Raw genomic sequence first — 18925 nt, 5'->3', positions numbered from 1 at the left:
CGCACACGTGACGCACACGTGACGCACACGTGACGCACACGTGACGCACACGTGACGCACACGTGACGCACACGTGACGCACACGTGACGCACACACAAGTGACTGGCTCTTATCTGTCCCTGAAATATCTGGGTTATCTCTTATCCTTCAGTTTCTAGCCTCCAAGAGAGATCTCCTGTACGTAGGTTGAGACACCTCTGCTTGGAATCTTAGGTTGCCCTGGGGAAGTAATTTGTTCTCAATCCAAATAAATGATTGTTTGCTCTCTGATTATGTCGTAACAACAGTCAGGGGTTGGGGAGGGAAGGCGACGAATCCTCAAGCTTGCTACGGAGGAGTTTCCTAGCCTCTAGAAATGGAAGACGTTTCTTGTTGGGTCTCTGCGGACTGTTGCTATCACTGCACCTGCAACTTCCCTGGCAATTGACAGGTTCATTGTGGCCTCCTCTCCTGGAGCTGCACTGGGTTCCCCTGTGTGTTAGCGGAACGATGGCAGCTGCTGCGAGGGGGAAAGCAAATAGAATCGTTTCTTACCTGGATGATTGGTTCATTCAGGAAATGCCCGAGAGATTCAAGCTCCGGCCTGAACTATATCAGTAACAGCAATTTGTCTCTGTGGCTGTTTCCATTGCTGGAAGCAGTAGTCAGCAGGGCCAGGAATACGTCGTAGGTTGGGATTCACGTCGCACCGAGGACATTTCAAATACTCAGCTTCACTGCCTTCTTGAAAATCAAAATAGTCTTCTAATTTCTTCAGTGTGCTTCCAGCCGCTCCCCGTGCGGGCGCTCAGCCCTGTTAGCTCGTTGCCTTTTGTGCTGGAGTGCTGCACTGTGCAGAAGGCTGCAGTCATTCCTATCGCAGTAGAAGTCCTGGGAAGTTGCATGGTGCTGGTGAAACAGGGTTAGTACACAATTAGTACGCAGATTTGAGTTACAGCTGCTGTATTTTTAGGATTGATGCGGTCTGCAGTGTAAGATGGGCCTGAATTGCGTTTTAGGATAGCAGCTTGAACTCTGTTGAGGAGTAATGGAGGCTGCAGGAGGACAGACCTTAATATCAAGACGCAGCTTGTGTGACTTGCTGCATTGGCATTCTCTTGTAGAGAACGTCAGGCACCTTTCTGAAGAGGTGTGAAGTGTTTTGAGTACTTCTCTGCTTGTTCTTGCTTGATTTTTTTTTTTTTCCCTCTGCAAAGGAGGATGATGGGTTGCCCAGCTCTTACCCTGGATTGATGACCACGGGAAGATAGATATCTTAGCTGCTAGAAGCCTCTCCGGAGACAGAAAGTGCTGCTGGCTGTTGCTGCGAGGTGTAGCGTGCTGAACTCAGTTGCAGTTTTGATCCGAGCAACAGAGAGGGTATTGGAAGGAAACTGCATTTTGAGTGATAAGAATAATGGGACGTGGCTGCCTGGAGCCAATGCTTTTTGGCCTTTGGTTCAGCTGAGGTGGGGCAGCAGTGTCTGCTGGGGACAGCTGGCTGGTGCTTGGGGGGGAGCTGGGTGTGCAGCTCCTCTGTGTGCCTGGCTGTGCTTTGGGGATCCTGGCCTGCAAGGCGAGGCTTGCCAATTCTCTTGCAGCAGCCAGTCCGGGCTTTCTTACTCTAGGCTTGCACTAAAGGAAAAAATAGCGCAGTTGATGTTAAGAGTATTGATTAAATGATCAAGGAGGTAAAAGCACAGGATTATCTCTTCCCATTCTGTTCCCCAGCAGGAAACTGAGTGTGTGAAGCTGGTGGCTTATAGAATCCACCTCCTTGTCTTCCGTTAGTGGTAAAGCAAGCATGATGTGTGGAGAAGCCAATTTTCGAAGTAGTGCGTGTTTTATTTTCAATTCATTCGTTCCCGTGCTCTCTGGGTTACAGCTTGGTTGTAAAACTGCTAGCTCTGGTTTTGGGAAGGTGGGTCTATCACTTCAAAGGGCTGTCTTGTATTTGCAGGGTTGTATTTTCTGTACTAAATAACTTTGGGGTGTGGGTTTCTTTTGTTTTAATTGGTATTTTCAGAAGTCAAAAGAATGTTGAGTATTAACATGGGCTTTTTCCCCTCTTTTCCTCCCCCTTCCTCCTTCAAGAACCTTTTTAAAACGCTGGGGTTGTTGGAGTGGTTGAATTTTTCCTGGATTTGAGTGAGAAATTCAGAAGACTGAAGCCCAGGCTCACTGTCTACCTTTCACGGAGGCCCAGCCGTGAGAGGACAGAAGAAGGCACGTGGCGAATCATGACAGCAGACAAAGAAAAAGACAAAGACAAAGAGAAAGACAGGGACAGAGACCGGGACAAGGAGCGAGACAAGAGAGACAAGGTGAGGGAGAGCGAGAACTCGCGTCCTCGGCGGAGCTGCACGTTGGAAGGAGGAGCCAAGAATTATGCAGAGAGTGACCACAGCGAAGATGAGGACAATGACAACAACAGTGCCACCACGGAGGAGTCCACAAAGAAAAGCAAAAAGAAACCGCCCAAGAAGAAATCCCGATACGAGAGAACAGACAACGGTGAAATCACCTCTTTCATCACAGAGGATGACGTTGTGTACAGGCCTGGAGGTAAGGAGTCCCTGTGTTACGTGTTTCCTCTGCAAGTATTTGGGCACTTAGCTAGCAGCTAGCTGGCTGCAGCACGTGGTGTGCTGGGCTCGCTCCTCCTCCAGGCTGTGTTTGTATGGGGGCAGGTTGCCACGTTTCCATTGGAGATGATGATGGGTACGCACGCAAAGCTTTACGGCTACATGTCGTAATGTCCCATTTGTTGAAATGCACGTGAGTTTTCCTTGAAAAATGAGCCACCTTTTTTCACTTTCTACTCCATTATCTTTGCTTTGTATGGGATGTCTGCCCAAGAATCTCAGAATTGATCTGGACCATGCACATGGTCTGAATTTGAAACTAGACATGATGTGAGCTAGAGGTTGGATGAGGTGGCATCCTCCCCACGTTATTATTCTGCTGATCCATTTTATTTGTTGAAATCCTTGGCGTGTACATCAGGTGAGTTAAGATCTCACACCTTTTATCTCATTTGTTTTCCCTGCCCTCACGATAGCCAGCTAATGCCTGTGCACAGCAGTGTGTGTACTGAGGAGAGCTGTTGGTGTCTGGGTGTGAGCACAGCAGAGAGAAGCTTGCAGTACGCTCTGCATGTCTTGGACGTGCCATTCAATTGCTGCAAAGTTGAGGTTTTCAGTCTCATGTAAGGTTTGAAGGTCTAACCTGTGGCTGCTGCCAGCTAACTCCTTCCTCAAAATAAAATCGTGGAGATTATTCATCCAGCTGTATTCCTTGTTTTTTGAGCAAAAAAGCCCGTGTTCATTTATGCTGTGTTTTAGGAGTTAATTGCAGTTGTTTGTTTCACCACCAGGAATATTCATCTTGGACTGTACTGTTCAGAGTGCTGGCTTAGGGGCTCTGCCAGTTTTATATTGCTCTTTGTCAAACGATTGCTGTGGTGTAGTAATGCTGCTGGAGCAAATCAGATGAATTCCAAATAAAAACCATGGAAACTACAGAGGTAAAAGCCTGTCTGATTTTTCTATGAGGTGCTGCATATCTCGAGTACCGAAATGTCACGGTATGGGTACTGTGAGTGGTTGAAATGCTCTATCCAGATGTGGCGGCTGTAAATGCTCTGCAGTGCTCCTTGCATGTGTGGGTGCTGAAATAGGGCTGTCCATAGTCCGGTGCAGAAGTTGTAGTCTGCTTCTATGTAGAACGACCAGCGTTTGTCAGAGCAGCTTACCCATTGAAGTGCTTCGCTGACATCTTCAGAGCAGTTGGAAATGGTCTTTTCCTCTCCATCAGGGCTTGTAGCTGAGCGGTATCTGTTGCTTGAGCGGTAGCAATAGGGAGCCTGCCTAAGGATCAGCTTTGGAGCAATCGTGTTTTCAGTGTCAGAGGATGAAAAATACGAGTATGTTAGGAACAGCTGTTGTGTGGGCCCAGCAGTACAATGCGATATGCTGGCTTTCATCGCGGGAAGACTTGGCGTAAAATTAAGATGGAAAATCACAGTGCTCTCCATCTCATTCTGCAGCGGATCGGGGAAGAATTAGCGCTTTGTTCAGGAGCTGCAGTGCTTGGCATGCTGCTCAGCTGGAGGGGGGTTTGCAGGGCAGCGGGAAGCACGACCTGCACCTTTGCAGGAGAGCTGCAGGAGGAGGGAGCCAGGAGTGCAGGTAGCATGGAGAGAGCTTCGCTGGCTTAGTGTTGTTTCCCTGCTTGAGAATCCATTCGGAAGAGAAACGTTGATGTACAGATGTAGCAGCAGGGCACTGTGTGCGGGGTGTAGCTGCCCGCAGGCCCGTGCTGGGGAAGATGGTGGTTATGCATACACAGGATTTAAGGCAAGGAGGTCCTTTCCATGTGCTTGATTCTGCCTCTGTGTTACTTAAACCTCATATGGATGAATGTTAAAGATCTGCATTTTCTATGTAGGTGCGACCTTATTTCAGCAGGAGCCGTACCGTAGCGCTGACGTTTGTCCCGTTGGCTCTTTGTGCTTTAATTGGCACCTGCCTCTTGTCTTGGACTGCAGGAGCAGTGTGCACACGTGCTTGGTCAGCGCAGTTGTGGAGGAGTGTGAGCAAGGATGAGACCACAATGGCCTTGTTGGAGTTTTTAACACTTCTTCAATGTAAAACATAACTTCCGAACAGGAGCGAGCTTCTGAATTCACACTTCAGTGCGTAATACATATTCTAAAGGAATTGTAGTACATATTGCAGAAGAAAATCTTACGTTTTCTGGCTAGGTTATATATAGGGAGATGTGTGTGTAACTAAAGGAATAAATTACATACAATTTGAGAGAGATTAAGAGAATTTAAATTAATGAGACTCGCACAGCAAGGATTAGAGAGATGAACGCTAAAGGTGTGTGCAGAATGGATCGCTGTCTGCAGCTTACATCTTCTGGGCTTCAGGGAAAGGAAATCTTTTCCATTTGTCTGATTCCATCTCTTAAATGCTCTGATGTGATCAGGGGATGCTGCAGGCCTGCGTTTTGTACCCACGAAGCCCTCGGTTGCAGTGTCCCTGTGTCTGCTGTGCAGCCGTTAATCCAACACTTGATTTTCTTGGTGCTAAGCTCAGCATCTGTATTTGAGTAATAGTAACTGTAAATAAACAGATAATCAAGATCCTTGGATTTTTTTTTTTTTTTGCAAATAGGTTATGCTACCGTGTTACTGTGCAAATACTCTTCTTATTAATTTGCATAGACATAATGAACATATGCATAGCTTTAAACCATGCATCTAAATTGGAGTAGAGCTTAGAGATGACACGATGCAATTAATCTCCTTGGCTGTGTTGGCAGTCACACGGTCCTGTCCTGAAAGCTGCTGGCCCACTTCCCCATCTGTCCCCTCCGTTTCCACAAGCTCCCTTCCAGTTCCTTTCACCCTGGAACTCAATGCTGCCATGCTGTTGCTGTCATAGCGTCACTGCGATGGCACCGTGAGTCTGCGCTGGGAAAGCCGAGCTGGGCGAGGGCCTGGGTTGGTTTGGGAAGCAGGTGATGTGATGTGTCACCTGCGGACCAGGGCAGCACTGTTTGCTCTGCCTGGGTAGAAACGTTTAAAGGGATCTGCAGGGATTAAAAGGATTGGCGAGGATCTGTTTCTGCAGTGACATCAGTAGCTATGTAAACAGCACCTCAGCAAGAGGAGCTGACGTGAGGTAATGGAAGGTGAAATGCTGCTGCTGGGAGAGCCGGGCATTAGCGGGCTGCATCCTAGCCCAGCAGCCAGCTGCTTTGCAAGAGGTGATGTGAGCGCTGTGTGTGATCTGTGCTGCTGGGAGGGCGCTGAGGCAGGGGAGATGCACCTCGTCCGTGCTCGGTGCAGCTGAGGGGTTGTCTCTGGATTGTCTCTGGATTGTCTCTGAGTAGCTTCCACCTGCAGTTGTGCCATGTGTTTCTCCACGTGGGCTGGCAGTCTTCTGGCACCTCCTCCTAGGTCCAGTTAGAAAACCCAGCTCTGTAGTTCAGCATAATCAGAATGTGGTTGTGGCCTTCCTTAGCCATAGCCCTTGAGTGACTGCAGCAGCCAGGAGGTGTTTTGCTTCCCTCGTTTGCACGCTTGCTAGTGGCAGCAGTTCAGGCCTCCGAATTCCGAAGCTTTGTTTTGCTCCTGGCTCAGTGTCTTGTGTTGTTCCCTGCACGTTTGGCTTTGTTGTAACTGAGGAAATTGCTGACATAGTTGTTTTAATCTGGAAACCCCCACCAGCTTTATCAAACAAGCAGCCAGTTCTGTAACAGAGTAAACAGAGGGAGGGGGAGGAAGCGCTTTGTGATAAGCAGCTCGGTGGTATTTGGGTTGGAGAGTGTCAGCGGGATTTGGCTCTCTCCTTGACAGTGACTGGCTCCTGTCTGACAGGGCTCGGGTGCTTGTCAGCCTTCCAGGTGCTGCCTCCTATTTATTCTGACAGCTTTACCAGCTGAGAGAGGTGGGCATGCCAGAATTCAAATATAAAAATAGATACGTTATGAATATGCATCTTCTGTAAACCTTGAAGTTCTGGCAAGTTTTTTTTTTTTTTTTTTTTGATCTGTTACAAAGTTGGAAAATATTTTTCTTTTTTTTTTCCCCTGTGGAATTGTAAAATTGGAATTTTACACTTAGCAGGAAGAGATGGAATGGGATGACTTGTCGCAGCGGTGCGTTTTGATTTGGGGCCGTTGTGGAGCAGGCTGCACTATTGCTGGCTCCCTTCCTCTCTTTCCATGTGCTCGGAGGAAGAATGCCTGTTCTCAGGTGGGAGGATCCCCAAATCTGAGCTAGTGGCCGAGCACCTACAGCCTCTTTGCTTTCATTGTGGCCTGGGGGGAGATCACTGTTGTGGGAGGTGCTGCAGCTCGAGCCTGAGCTGCCGAGCGGTCGCCTTTAGAAAACTGGGGACTGCAGACTACAATTAACTGTCATTAATTTTGTTGAATAGAAATATGTTCCATTTATTGTACAATCAGGAGCCAGGCTTGAATGAGTTTAAATAGATGAAATCTAAATTATACTGACAGTCCATTAAACAGCAGCAGAAACCCTTTAAAGAAAATGGATTCGCTATGATACCAGTTTATAATAAAATCATTTGCCAAATAAGAACTACAGTCCAGGCATCGGGAATACTCCTGTGAGCCTCAAATGAGCACGGTAAATTGCTCGAGCCATTTATTGCAGAGCAGGGCTCGACGCATGGCGCTCTGCCGGGGAGCGAGCAGCATTGCTTGAAATCTGCTCAGCGGGAAGTGACAGCGCGAGATCAGCGCGGCAATTTGTTTGCTGTCAGCCATACGGGGGAAGAGAGGCAACTGCACAGCTCCCGACCTGTCAGCAGCAATATTTCTCTAGATAAAACCACGTATCTAGCATTTCTGATCTATTTCTCGCTTTGTTTCTGTGGCCGGCGTCGAACCGTAGTGCCCAGGTGTTGCTGCAGCAAGAGGCCTGTTTCCATTCCTGACCTTTGTTTTCGGGGGTTTGGTAGTCTGTGTTTAGAACGTGGAGGAACCATTGAGGTTCTTCTTTTTGTTTCTTCCTTTCTTTTCTTCTCCCAAGCCCAGGGTGGTGCTGGCAGAGCAGAGCTGCTGCACGGGGCTGCCTGGGTGTTTGTAAAGGAACGCTGCCCTGCCTGTCGCTGTGTTAATGGAGATAGAGCAGGAGAAGCAGGAGGGGCAGGCACACGCAGAGTACGGCTTCAGGACTCTGGCTGGCTGCGTGTGGAACAGGCACCTGTACTGCTTTGCTGGACCTGCTGCCCCTTCTGCTCCTTGGTGATTGTGGGTGCACGGACCAGCGCAACTCGGTGCCTGCCCAGCTCTGTCGTCTTTCATGCCGTGCTTAGCAGAGTGACTGCACATCTGGTGCATCATCTTTCAGAACACGTGGCTCTCATGTAGAATATCCAAAGGAAAGCAAAGCGAGGGGGGGGGTGTAACCCAGAGAGCTGCTGGGATGACAGGACTGGGAGATGCATGCGCCCTGCCTCTCTGCGTGCTTGCAGTGTGAGCCTGTGAGGGCAGGGGCTGTGGGTGATGCCTTGCCAGTGGCTTTCAAGGAATCTCCTGGAAGTGTTTGTGCTGCAGGGTGCCTGTGGCGTTCGTGCTTGGATGGCGCAAGTGCTCTCTCATTAGCTGAAACCCAACAGGATTAATTGCGGAGATGGCTGCAACGTAAGCTGCTGCGTTTAAGCTGATAAAGGTTCCTGTGCTCAATGAGGTTGTTTGTTTTTTTTTTAACCAAAAGATCTCTCAATCCGTGTGTGCCAGCTCTAATTTTAAAAGCAGCTTTTAGTGTGGGAATATTAAAGTAACCCTTCAGAACCAGGGCACATCTGGTGAGTGTCACAAGCCCGAAGGCGTAATGAGTCCCTGCCATGTGTCGCAGAAATCCTTTGCCTCCAGTGGGAGGTTTTACACAAAATAGGATAGAAAGCAAATGGAGGCAGGCAGCGAGGCCCACTGGCTGTGTAGGAACACGGGATTTCTTGCTCTCTGTTGTCCTTGCAGTGGGGAAGCCAGTATTTGTTGGAAAATCAGTGGTCGTGGGATTGTGTATTGCTATTGAGCAACTTCTGTGGGCACGCCACTGGAGTGTGTTTAGATGGAGAAATGCACAGGAAGGTGTTCATAGTCAGTTTGGTTTTTGTTGGGCTTTTTGAAGTGGAAAGCACTGAGACACACTAATAGTGTGTGTCTGAAACATACCTATGCTGTGAATCCCTTCCTAGAATGAGAGGTGTTGGGACAACTGACAGGAATTTCGGAGCTGGCTGAAGGCAGGAGGGCACGCGGGCTGGGCTCACTGTGCGGGGCTGGCAGCCCCAGGCTTCACCCTGCTGCTTGGTGTGCAGAGCCGTGTCACCCCGATCCGGATCAGTAACCATTCAGGGCCCGGTGAGCATCTTTATTTTGTGACTTCAGGTCTTTCGGCTGCTTCTGTTGGAGAAATGGGGCATCCGAGTTGGAAGAGATGCTCAGACCCAAAGCAGCCTGAGCAATAGTGCTGGGAATTGGTTGTCATTATCCATGTCTCTGCCCAAGCTCTCTGCAGCTGCGTGGAGCTCAGGTGTTGCACAAGTGTGTGGTCAGCGCAGCAGCACGTGGCAGCGTGGTCAGGCAGGGAGCAGCTGCTGTTGACCCGTGGTAGGTATTTTTGTGGGCATAAGCCTTAGCTGTGCGAGTTTGTTGCCTTTGGGAAACGGTGCGCGGCTTTCCTTTGTCACCTCATCCACAGAGCTCTTCTTCAAAATGATGTATTTGTGGTTTGGATCTCTGGTAAATGCACGTAATTGCATTTTATGGTGAGCTTTGAGTGGCTAATGTGGACGCATCCATAACTGTTCCCCTTCTGGCGTTCTTCCAGTTGCTATCTTTTTGTAGCATTGCTTTACACCTGAATTAACTTGTTTTCTTATCTGCACGGCCTGGATTGCTTTGCAGGCACCTGAGCGGGTTGTCATCTTTGTTTTTCCCGTTGGCAGGCAGCCAGGTGTGCCTCTATTCCTGCGCTGAACTCGTGGGTCAGGGTTTGCTCTGCCAGGTTGTGTTCCCTGGCTTTGGGGCTGTTGTGGAGGGATGCTTCGCCCTGCTCAGCGTCCTGCCTGCCAGCATCCGGAGCACGAGGCTTGCAGGACTGAGATATTAAGAAAAAAAAAAAGGATCACAGAAGTTGTTGCTTGTATCTAACGCCCTGTAGCTCTTTATCCCCACGGAACGCCGCAGGATTTCCCACGAAGGAGTGAGAATTTGTTCCACCACGCGCCCGCATCACCCAGCGAGCAGCATGGGCTTTCTGTGCGGAGTGGTCAGCTGGGGAGCGCTGGGTGGCAAGCTGCTGCAGGGCTCGTGTGGTCCTGGGGCTGTCCATGGGGGGAAGAAGCCGAGCTGAAGCACACAGGGTCAGTACGAGGAGGCACAGAGGATGAGTTTGGTCCCAGCTCCCAAGAGGCTGTGACTCTGGGAGCTGGAGGATTTGGGGTAAAAGGTGCTGCGTGAGTTACAAGTCAAGTAGATTACAGTTCTTCTGGTGTTGATGGTTGATTACATATATGATATTTGAAGCTTTTAAAGTGTACATATGCATGGTGTTGCAACAGCTGCTACTATCCTAGCTCGAAAATACGGAGCTTGAAATTGGTCATTTGGGAGAGGCAAATTTTGCTCAATCTGAATGGGCGTAATTCTGCGTAATTGTACAGAGACAGTGGAGGTTGTTGTTTAAAAACGTTTATAATTTTCCTATTAAAAATGGAAAAAAAAAAAAAGCCAAGATTTCAGTGCATTTAACATCCGCAAAGTCGCTGTTTCTTTAGAGACTCTTGCTGCAAGATGTTTGGCTTGTCACGCTGCAGATGGCAAAAAGAAGCAGTGCAGAATGAGGCTGGCCTGCTTGCTTGGTGGTGCTGGGGAGCTCTGGAGCTGGTAGGTGTGCCCTGTGCTGGGCCCATGGCACGTGCCCCGCGGTGACCGTGTTCTTTGCACCAAAGTCAGGGAGGGATGCCCAGCAGATCCCCTTGCTGCCCACCCCAGGCTTTGCCGACGCTGGCCCAATGAGTAATCCGGATCCTCATCCTGTATCTTTGATTCTTACTGTAATAGAAGCGATATATTTCCAGCTTAAAAGGGAAATCCATTTTGTCAAGCTCATTTAACTTTATTAAATGCTGCCGTGAAACGATGAGCGGGGTGTTTTTTGATAGATGGAGACTGGCACAGTGAGGAAGCCCGTTGGGTAGCGTTGCATGCAGGAATTTGGTGCGTCCAGGTTTGTGTAGGTGCTCCTGTGGTTGCACTGGGGAGCAGCTGCTGGAGGAGGAGAGGAGGATGCTCTCCTGCATTCTGGGTGCTCGCAGCTTGCATGCATTTCCGTGCTCCTGTGAGATGAGATCTCTTCTGGGAACTTGTGCTCCGTGGCTTTAGGCTTTTTAATTCAAGGAACTGCCTGGTGTGTGCACCACTGAATAGTAGTTGTGCTAAAGGGTTTTTCTTTTGAAGAACAGGAGGGCCTCGGTAACCTTTTCCCATTTCTCTGGTAACGTTTCTCTGTTAAAAGCCCGAGCTATTTGAGCTGTCGCAGCAAGGTTTGGGTGACAGCTGAAGTGATTGCTTTTAGCTGTTGGCTGGCTCTCTGGGGACGGGGCCGTGGCGAGCTGGGGCTGTCAGCGAGGAGCTCCTTGCAGTGCAGAAGTCAAGGTGACCTTCTGCCCGGCTTTGATGCTCATGTGCTCCGACACCAACCTGATTTGTAACCTCCTGCAGACCAGCATCTCTCCCGGGCGGCACCGAAAGCCTGGGTCAGGAAAACTGAAATGCCTCCGCGTTGCAATTCCTTCCACTGGGTGTGCAAGCTGAGCTGTCCCACGTTTGCACGCTTATGTTGAGACTGAGAATTTAGGAAGATCAAGGGACAGAAAAAGGGAAGAAATGGAGGAAAAATAATTCTATACTTAGACGTGAAGTGAGCAGTAGAGAAGCCAGAGCCATTTCGTGCTTTCCCCTCCTGGTCCTGTCTCTGTGGTGGAAATGGATGTTGTTGGTGTACGCAGAACAGGATTCCATGGTTTTCCATGGTATGAAGCAGGGTGTTCGCTGTGATTTCAAGTGTGTCTTCCGAAACTTGAGTATGTCTCTGTAGAAACATGTAGGTTCATGGGGAATCCCTCATGGAACAGCTGGGGTTCTTTGTATCTTCTGTCTGAGGGCAGCAGTTACCGCCTGCATGGTCGCCAGGCCTGCCCTTGGATGGCTGCTTGGGTGAGGCAGCGTGGGTTTCTCAGGTCATTATCATTAATCAGGCAGTTCTTTCCCCTCTGTGCCGTAGTTTCATTCTGAGACGCTGCTTCTGTGGCAATCATCACTGAGGCGCTTTTAAATACAGCAGTCCTCATTTTAGAGCAACCTTGTAGGGTCCGGTTGTCAAAAGCAAGCCAAAATAATTACTCTGTTTCTGTCGTGTCAAATGTAATTGGAGAAAGCGCAGCTCTTCCCCGAGGTAATCCTAATTCAGTGTGCTGCATTTCATCTGCGATGGGTTGCCTTGGTGTTCTTTGCAATTAGAGAAAATATGTTGGCCCTGGGTCCTTAATACCAGGTTAACCACAGAAGATCTGATTAGTTTCCTTTCTGACTTTGACCTGGTTCATAGGTTGTGACGTGGTCATTTTATTAACCAGGTTCTGAATGGGTCTTGTGTGACTTCCTTTTGTTTTCCTAGCAAAATGTCTGCTCGAATCAAAATGATGCAGCTAATTCCCTTATTTATCATCATAAAGCATCTAGCTTCTATTTATGGATCACACTTGGAATGAATTATGTTATGCAAATGAAATGGTGGCTCTTTCCAAGCATAGGCTGTTTTTAATTTATCCTGTCTTCATGTTCTTTCTTTGAGGTACAGAAGTTAATTTCCATTATTTTAAAATCTTGTTTTTTTAAAGATTGCGTATATATTGAAAGCCGCCGGCCGAATACGCCGTATTTCATCTGCAGCATTCAAGACTTCAAACTGGTAAGAAACGTTTTCACATCTCCTCCTCCTCCTCTTCCTTTTCCCCACCCCTTGTGCAGCCAGGTGGCAGTGCCTGCTGGCCCGTGCCCCGTCCCGTAGCTCCTCAGTCGTCCCGCTGGCTTCTGAACTAGACTCGTTCTGCTGTTAAGGCTGAGATCTGTGCTTGTGCAGCTGTAGCTAATTAGGCTGCAGAGTTCAAGTCGTGCCCTGCTTCATGATAAGGCTTTGCAACTCATGGGAGTTCCAGCTCTGCTGGAGGATGGTGCTGGGTGCAGGGATTGGGACGGGGCAGCTGTAGCTGCTGGTGGGTTTGGGGAAGCGTGGGCTGTGCTGAGCTGTCTGTACCAGCAGTGTGGCAGCAGCTGGACGTCCCCCACCACGGCCTTCAGAGCTCAGCCCCGCTTGGACTGCCCCTGTGTGTCAGCAGGTGCCTTTGTGCTGGGATGGAGTTACAAAGCCATAGTCGCTGCTCTGGGCAGGTCTTGCAGAGTTGCATCAGTTCCCCGGGGTGTTAACAGCAACAAAAGCTAAAGCTTCTGCTGTCTCTGTTGGTCTAACGCAGCAGTTAAGGCTGTTGGCGGAGCTGTGTGGGCACTGCACCATGTTTTAGTTTTCAGTATGCACAGGATATGACATCAGTGTTGCTGGCAATCTTGTGCATTTTCACATGGAAATAGCATCATTCCTTTGTTTTCTTTTGCCTACTCTGAGTTCTTTAATTTTCCTGCTGGATTTTTCTTACTGACAAAATACGTAAAAGGCTCATGTAGAAATGATAGAATCACAGAATTGTAGGGGCTGGAAGGGATCTCTGGAGATCATCGAGTCCAACCCCCACGCCAAAGCAGGCTCCCTGGGCCAGGTTGGAAAAGAACATAAAACCACCAAAGCGCTTTGACGCTGATGGTGCTTGCAAAGATGAGTCTTCAGTGCGTTTGTCACTGTTGATTTTACTGCTGGGGAAAGGAAAGACGTGCAGTGGAAAGGACACTTGATTTCTCCTCTCCTAGTGCCAGATAGCAACAGGAGCACAGCCCTGTTTTGCCTTCAGCTCAGCGTGTCAAGTGGAGCAGGGAAGGAAAAGTCAACAGCTTTGAAATGTCGCCTGCTAATTAAGCACGTTGTCGTTTGGGTTATCATAAAGCAAGTTTTTTGGCTGCATGTACGACTCAGCCGACCCTTCCTATTGCTCTGCATGCTGTTCAGGAGCAAAAGTGGATTTTTACATTTTTATTTTCTTTACTGCTTAGGAGGAATGTAAGCTTGCGTTTTAAAAGGAAAGGGTGTGATAGTCAAATTTTCAAGGGTTTTTTTGTTGTTCAGAACAGTGTGATATGAAAGGTACTGCGGGGTACAAACTAACGTGCCTTTAGGGAAGCTTTCATTTGTCTTTTTTCGGTGGAAGATGCCACAGCAGGTACAAATCCACTGGCTTTTACTTAGCATTGCCACTCCATGACAATTGCTGTGAAAAGCTCTGCTTCTGAATATACAAATCCTTTCTAGCTCAGTCTCACTTTAGGATCCAAGCAAACCCCGTGCTTGTTTAGGAACCAGGCAAAGGGATGAGAGTCAGGAGTGAGGTAACAGTATTCTGAAGGCATCACGTCTTGGGTTTATTCTGCTATTTTCATCTGCCTGAACTTTGCTTTAGAAAGTTGATGGTATGCAGAAGCTGGGGGGGGAGAACTCATGTGCACGTTCCAGCTTCTGGCTGCATGCTGAGATCTGAGTGCTGGGTTCAGAAAGCAGCTGCCTGGTGCAGGGGCCTTTTGGCTTCAGAAGTTGTAGGATGTGGGGGTGAATGGGGGAAGGGTGGCAGGGAAAACATGCAGAGATTTTTCTATCTTTGTCTTTTTGGCAAATGACAGGAGTAGGCTTGCTCCAGTTTCTCTTGAACCCCGTGTCCTTCCTTATTCCATTTGACTAAGAGATTAAAGTCTGTTTTCATAGGTCATACTTCTCAGCTTCTGCCATCTAATCCATTTTGCCTTTGCATGATTAAGAATTTTGCTGCGCTTCCTGCATCGTTGATGGATGCTAGCTGCATTGATAGCAAACCCCAGCGGCCCCGTAGATTTGGACAAACTTTGCATTTGTTCCGTGTGGCAGCATCTCCAGAAGATTGCCACCATCTGTGGGGTACCCTGCTGGGGGCAGTGGTGTGGCTGCAGAGGTGATGGTGGTTGTGGCAAAGCACAAAGCACGCCTGTGTTAGAAGGGCATTCTCTAGGAAGCCTGTGACAGTCAGCAGAACCCAGCGTAAAGGGAACGTTATTGATAGTTTTGTAGAGGCCAAGCACGCTGCCAAGCCTGCTGTAGCCTGATCTGAACCAGATCTAGTTGGCAGAGCTTCCTCTGTGCAGATCTATTAAGTTCCAGAGAGGCACAGATCTAATACAGTGCAGCAGTAGAGCTGCAGGAAGGGGGGGAAAAAAAAAAAGCGCAGGTTTCCAGACAGCGTTATTACTTGAACTTTTTTTTTACTCTACCAGATGTCTTCACTAATGGGCTTTTTTTGTTAATTTAGCTTTGATGAGGTAGCACTGGTTACAGTGTGATTTAAGGTTCATCCTGGGGATGCTCAGGCTTGCGCCTCGCGGTGCTGTGTGCTGCTGACAGCGCTGGCCCTTGGATGCTGAGAACTTGCACACCCGAGCGTGACCTCGCGTTGGGCTGGAAGCTTCGCTCCTGCTGCAGCACGTAGCACGCTGCTTGGGTAACGGGGTTCTGCAGGAAGGGAACAGCAGGAGGTGGTGGGAGGGTGTGCAGGAGGACGTGGGGTCGGTCAGCAACAACAGCCACGCACGGCTCTGCCCCTTGGTGCAGCACCGAGCAGCTGCTGGCGCTGCTAACGAGCTGCCTGCATCCGTGCCACGGGCTAATGCACCTTGCCCTCTGGTAGTAAGAGTGATGATAAATCTGCTCTCTAATCCTGTCCTGTTTTAAACCTTCCTTGATACGAGTTTCCAGTGTTTGATAAATGAGCCCACATTTCCTTTTTAAGGTTTTCCTTTTTTTTTTTCCTCCGAGAGCCCAACCGGCAAATGGGTTTTAGCAGCATGCTTCTGATTTATCATGTTTCGACTTAATTTGGTGTCACATTTAAAATGCTAATGGGCCCCACTTTGAATCTGAGCATCAGAGAGAAACTTGCGGTGCTTTTAAAACAGGAAAATGGTGAATTTGCCTTATGAAAGAAAACATTATTATTTGTGATGCGGTTGCCCTTTGTGCCTGTGTGTTTACTTGATTGAAGCATCTTGACGGTGCTGCTTTCTCCTTGAAGCCTGATTTGAATGGAGCGTGCAGCTGGATGGCCCCAGGGCCTTGTAACAATTTATAGTCGGGATGGAAAGGCAGAAGTGCATAAAAAGACAGTTGTGAAGAGCCGCTAGTGCCCTGTAATAGAAAATCTGTGTATGATGACCTTGTCTGTGAGGGCCTCTGGGATCGTTTTACTGTGATCCAAAGGGTTATAAAATGGAAAGGATTGCATCTCGCTGGGAATAAAGAGGAAAAAAAGAAAAGAAATCTGTTTTTCTAAATTATGCGGTGTGCGCTTCCTCTCCTTTGTGTTCTTCGTACATCCAGCCCCGTGCGTTAGCAGCCGTTGCAGCGGGGATCTGGCACTCTTCTGCGCTTGTATAGGCACTAATGCTTTGAATGCAAATATCTGGGTGAGGATGCTGTAGCCACAAGCGTTCATGTATTTAAAAGCCTCGCTCTGTTTGTAGATGAATTGATGTTCTGTTCCCGAACCACGGCTGAATTAATTTGCGGCTAATTTTTCCTGGCCGGTGACGAGGCGGCCTGACCTTTCCATTTCGGTGTGGAAAAAAAAAATGCTGATGAATACAGATTCCGCCTTCTCCAGCTGGGCCTCCCCTTTGCAGCTGGGGCAGCTCTCGGATGTCCCTTCTCCCCGAGCTCCCGTCCCGTGCTCGCCCTGGGCGCTGCCGGGAGGCGGACGGAGCGGGCGAGACGTTTGAAGGAGGGCTGAATTATTGAAGCTCAAGAATTTAGACTGCAAATGAGATCGGGCTGTTAGGTCTAATGCGAAGCAGATTGAAACGCTGCTGTGATTACAGAGGGGCACGCGTGGGGCAGGAGATTAGTATGAAAATGTGGGCGTGGGGGGCTCGGAGGGGAGCGGCGAGGAATGATGGAGAATCGGAGGTGACAGTTTAAGGATTGCATGGCAGGAGCTGCGCGGTGATTAAATTCACTGATGCTGTCATTGAGCTGTAAGGCTGAAGATAACATTCTCTCCCTGTGCTGAAAACAAGAATCAATACAAACTCCTTGACAGGAGCTAAATTATTAAATAGAGCCTTTCTCGCAATGTTTCATTATCTGGGATTTACCTCAGCTGGTGATTTGTCAGCAGAGCAGGGAGATTTGCTGGGCATTTTGTATTTAAATCATTCCAGATGCATATGAATCCATTTTGATAATTCCCTTCCCTTTTAAAATGCTTCTCGATAGATTTGCGATTTGCTTTCGCCCAGATGACACTTGGAATTTTCGCGCAGATTGAAGCTGTGCTATGCAGCAGGGTGAGGGCTCGTCACGTCCGTGTAACAAAACGCGTGTGTAGCATCAGGCTGTTCTTAAGTGCCGAATTGATTTGCTTGCCTTTGGTGTGTTAAATTAGCAAGCTGTTGGGAATGCTTTTCGGATGGGGTTGAGCTGTAGAAAGAAGAACGAGGCTGCTCTGGGTTTTGGGGGTTAATGTGCACTGAACTTGATGGAAAAATAAAGCAGCGTTCTTTCTCTTCTGTTGTCTGCCTCCTGAAGGCAAGGCAGAGCCTGGCCCTCCTGCAGGAGCTGAACCAGCATGTCTTGGGCTGTGGAGCTGTGCATGGTGCTGGCAGACGTCTCTGACTCCATCCATGACATTATATTGTCAAGAGCGCTGAGGATTTTTGTGGGGTTCACTGTGTCGTTTTTTTTCTGCGTAGCTTTTGCAGTGCGATGCCCCAGTGCAACCAAATTCATTTATCCATAGATGTCCCATGTCACAGCAGCATCGCCTTTTGGAAAGGGAGACGGCATTCATATTTGGGGTTTCAAACAGATGGGAACATTGTTGAGAACAAGGATTAAACAGCTGGGAGCGAGGACTATCTGTACTCGAGCTCTGCTATTCGCTGTAGGGCTCGAATCCAGCTCTTCCTCCATTCCCCTCCATCTGCCCTAGATCCGTACAAGTGAAATCCAGACCGTGCTGTTTATGGGTTACATATGGGGAAAAAAAAAATCCTGGAGAATAATCCATAATGCGTTTTCTCATGCGCTTACCCTGTGTGTTCTGCACCAGGGGGCAGAGGCTCCAGGTACCCCCAAAGGGAGGACGAGGATGTGGTGGGTTCAGAGCAAACCAGCACGCGGTGGATTGCTGCCTGTAAGGGTGAAGCTGGTTGCTGTGTAGAACAGGAAGGGCAATTGTGAGAAGAGCGAAAAATAGGATTGGGTGTGGAATGCCATGCTCATCTTGCAAAATTGCTGTTGTTATTTTTCCTAATTTAAAAGTAGAAAGGAAAAGAAGGAAGGAGCAATTGAAGCAAATGCCATTAATGCTCCCCATGCCCACATTCCATTATCAAGAGGTTGGTAATCTGTACACGGGAACATGGTGCATCGTATGATAGCAGTGGCTTGACTGGAGATAGAAGGGTGGGAGTGGTTCCTCTGTGCATCTGACTTGCCCATGTTTGTGGATTTTTAAGGTGTTTCTCATGGTAGTGCAGTCCTCAGCACCTTTTTTTCTTTAGCACTGTCCAGTTCCCTTGTAGCAGAGTAAAGCGAGTCATTTCCTACACCTGAGATGGAGATAACTGCCCGCTAAATAAATCAGTAGTTGTCATCTTAAAACATGGAGGGAGAAAAAATGTTATTTCTATTTTTTTAAAAAAGACATGCATTAAATGGTTCATTTGCTGCTTTACACGGAGCAAGAGAAAATGGAGCTAGAACAAATTTAGCCATGTCCTCTGGTGTTGGATAGTGAGGGCATCTGTCATGTTTAATAACGCTTCTGACCTTTAGGATTATTGCAGTTGGAAATTTTCTCTCTGGTCATTTGGGGGTACTTGAGCACTGTCAGCTTTCTGCATCCCTGCTCGGTCTCCCAAGATACACTGTTATGCTTCACGAGCCCGCGAAGATAATTCATTAAGGAAATTTTGTTTTCCCACTTCCAAAATGGTTTTCCGTAGGGAAAGGGAAATGTCACTGTGATGGCTACATCTTGGCACATCCCATCCCTCAGTGCTTGGCACCGGGCAGGCTGCGCTCCCAGTGCCTGGTCCCAGTGCCTGGTCCCAGTGCCTGGTCCCAGTGCCTGGTCCCAGTGCCTGGTCCCAGTGCCTGGTCCCAGTGCCTGGTCCCAGTGCCTGCTCCCAGTGCCTGCTCCCAGTGCC

The 18925-nt window shown here is 48.6% G+C and overlaps 1 protein-coding gene across 5 annotated transcripts in view; it reads left to right on the top strand.

Moving 5' to 3' along the window:
* Positions 1-18925, top strand: part of RERE (arginine-glutamic acid dipeptide repeats) — a 175806-nt gene that overhangs the window by 51361 nt on the left and 105520 nt on the right. For all 5 annotated transcript variants that reach the window (XM_021417381.1, XM_021417380.1, XM_021417376.1 and 2 more), the window contains exons 2-3: positions 2075-2545; positions 12430-12500. In XM_021417381.1, the coding sequence (XP_021273056.1) occupies positions 2221-2545; positions 12430-12500 (396 nt within the window). In that variant the 5' untranslated portion in view covers positions 2075-2220. The remainder of the gene's footprint in view (positions 1-2074; positions 2546-12429; positions 12501-18925) is intronic.

This window comes from Numida meleagris, chromosome 20 (genome assembly GCF_002078875.1).
Source record: "Numida meleagris isolate 19003 breed g44 Domestic line chromosome 20, NumMel1.0, whole genome shotgun sequence".
NCBI lineage: Eukaryota > Metazoa > Chordata > Aves > Galliformes > Numididae > Numida > Numida meleagris.
The sequence above is the reverse complement of the archived record's forward strand: the minus strand, read 5'-3'. Positions and strand labels throughout refer to the sequence as shown.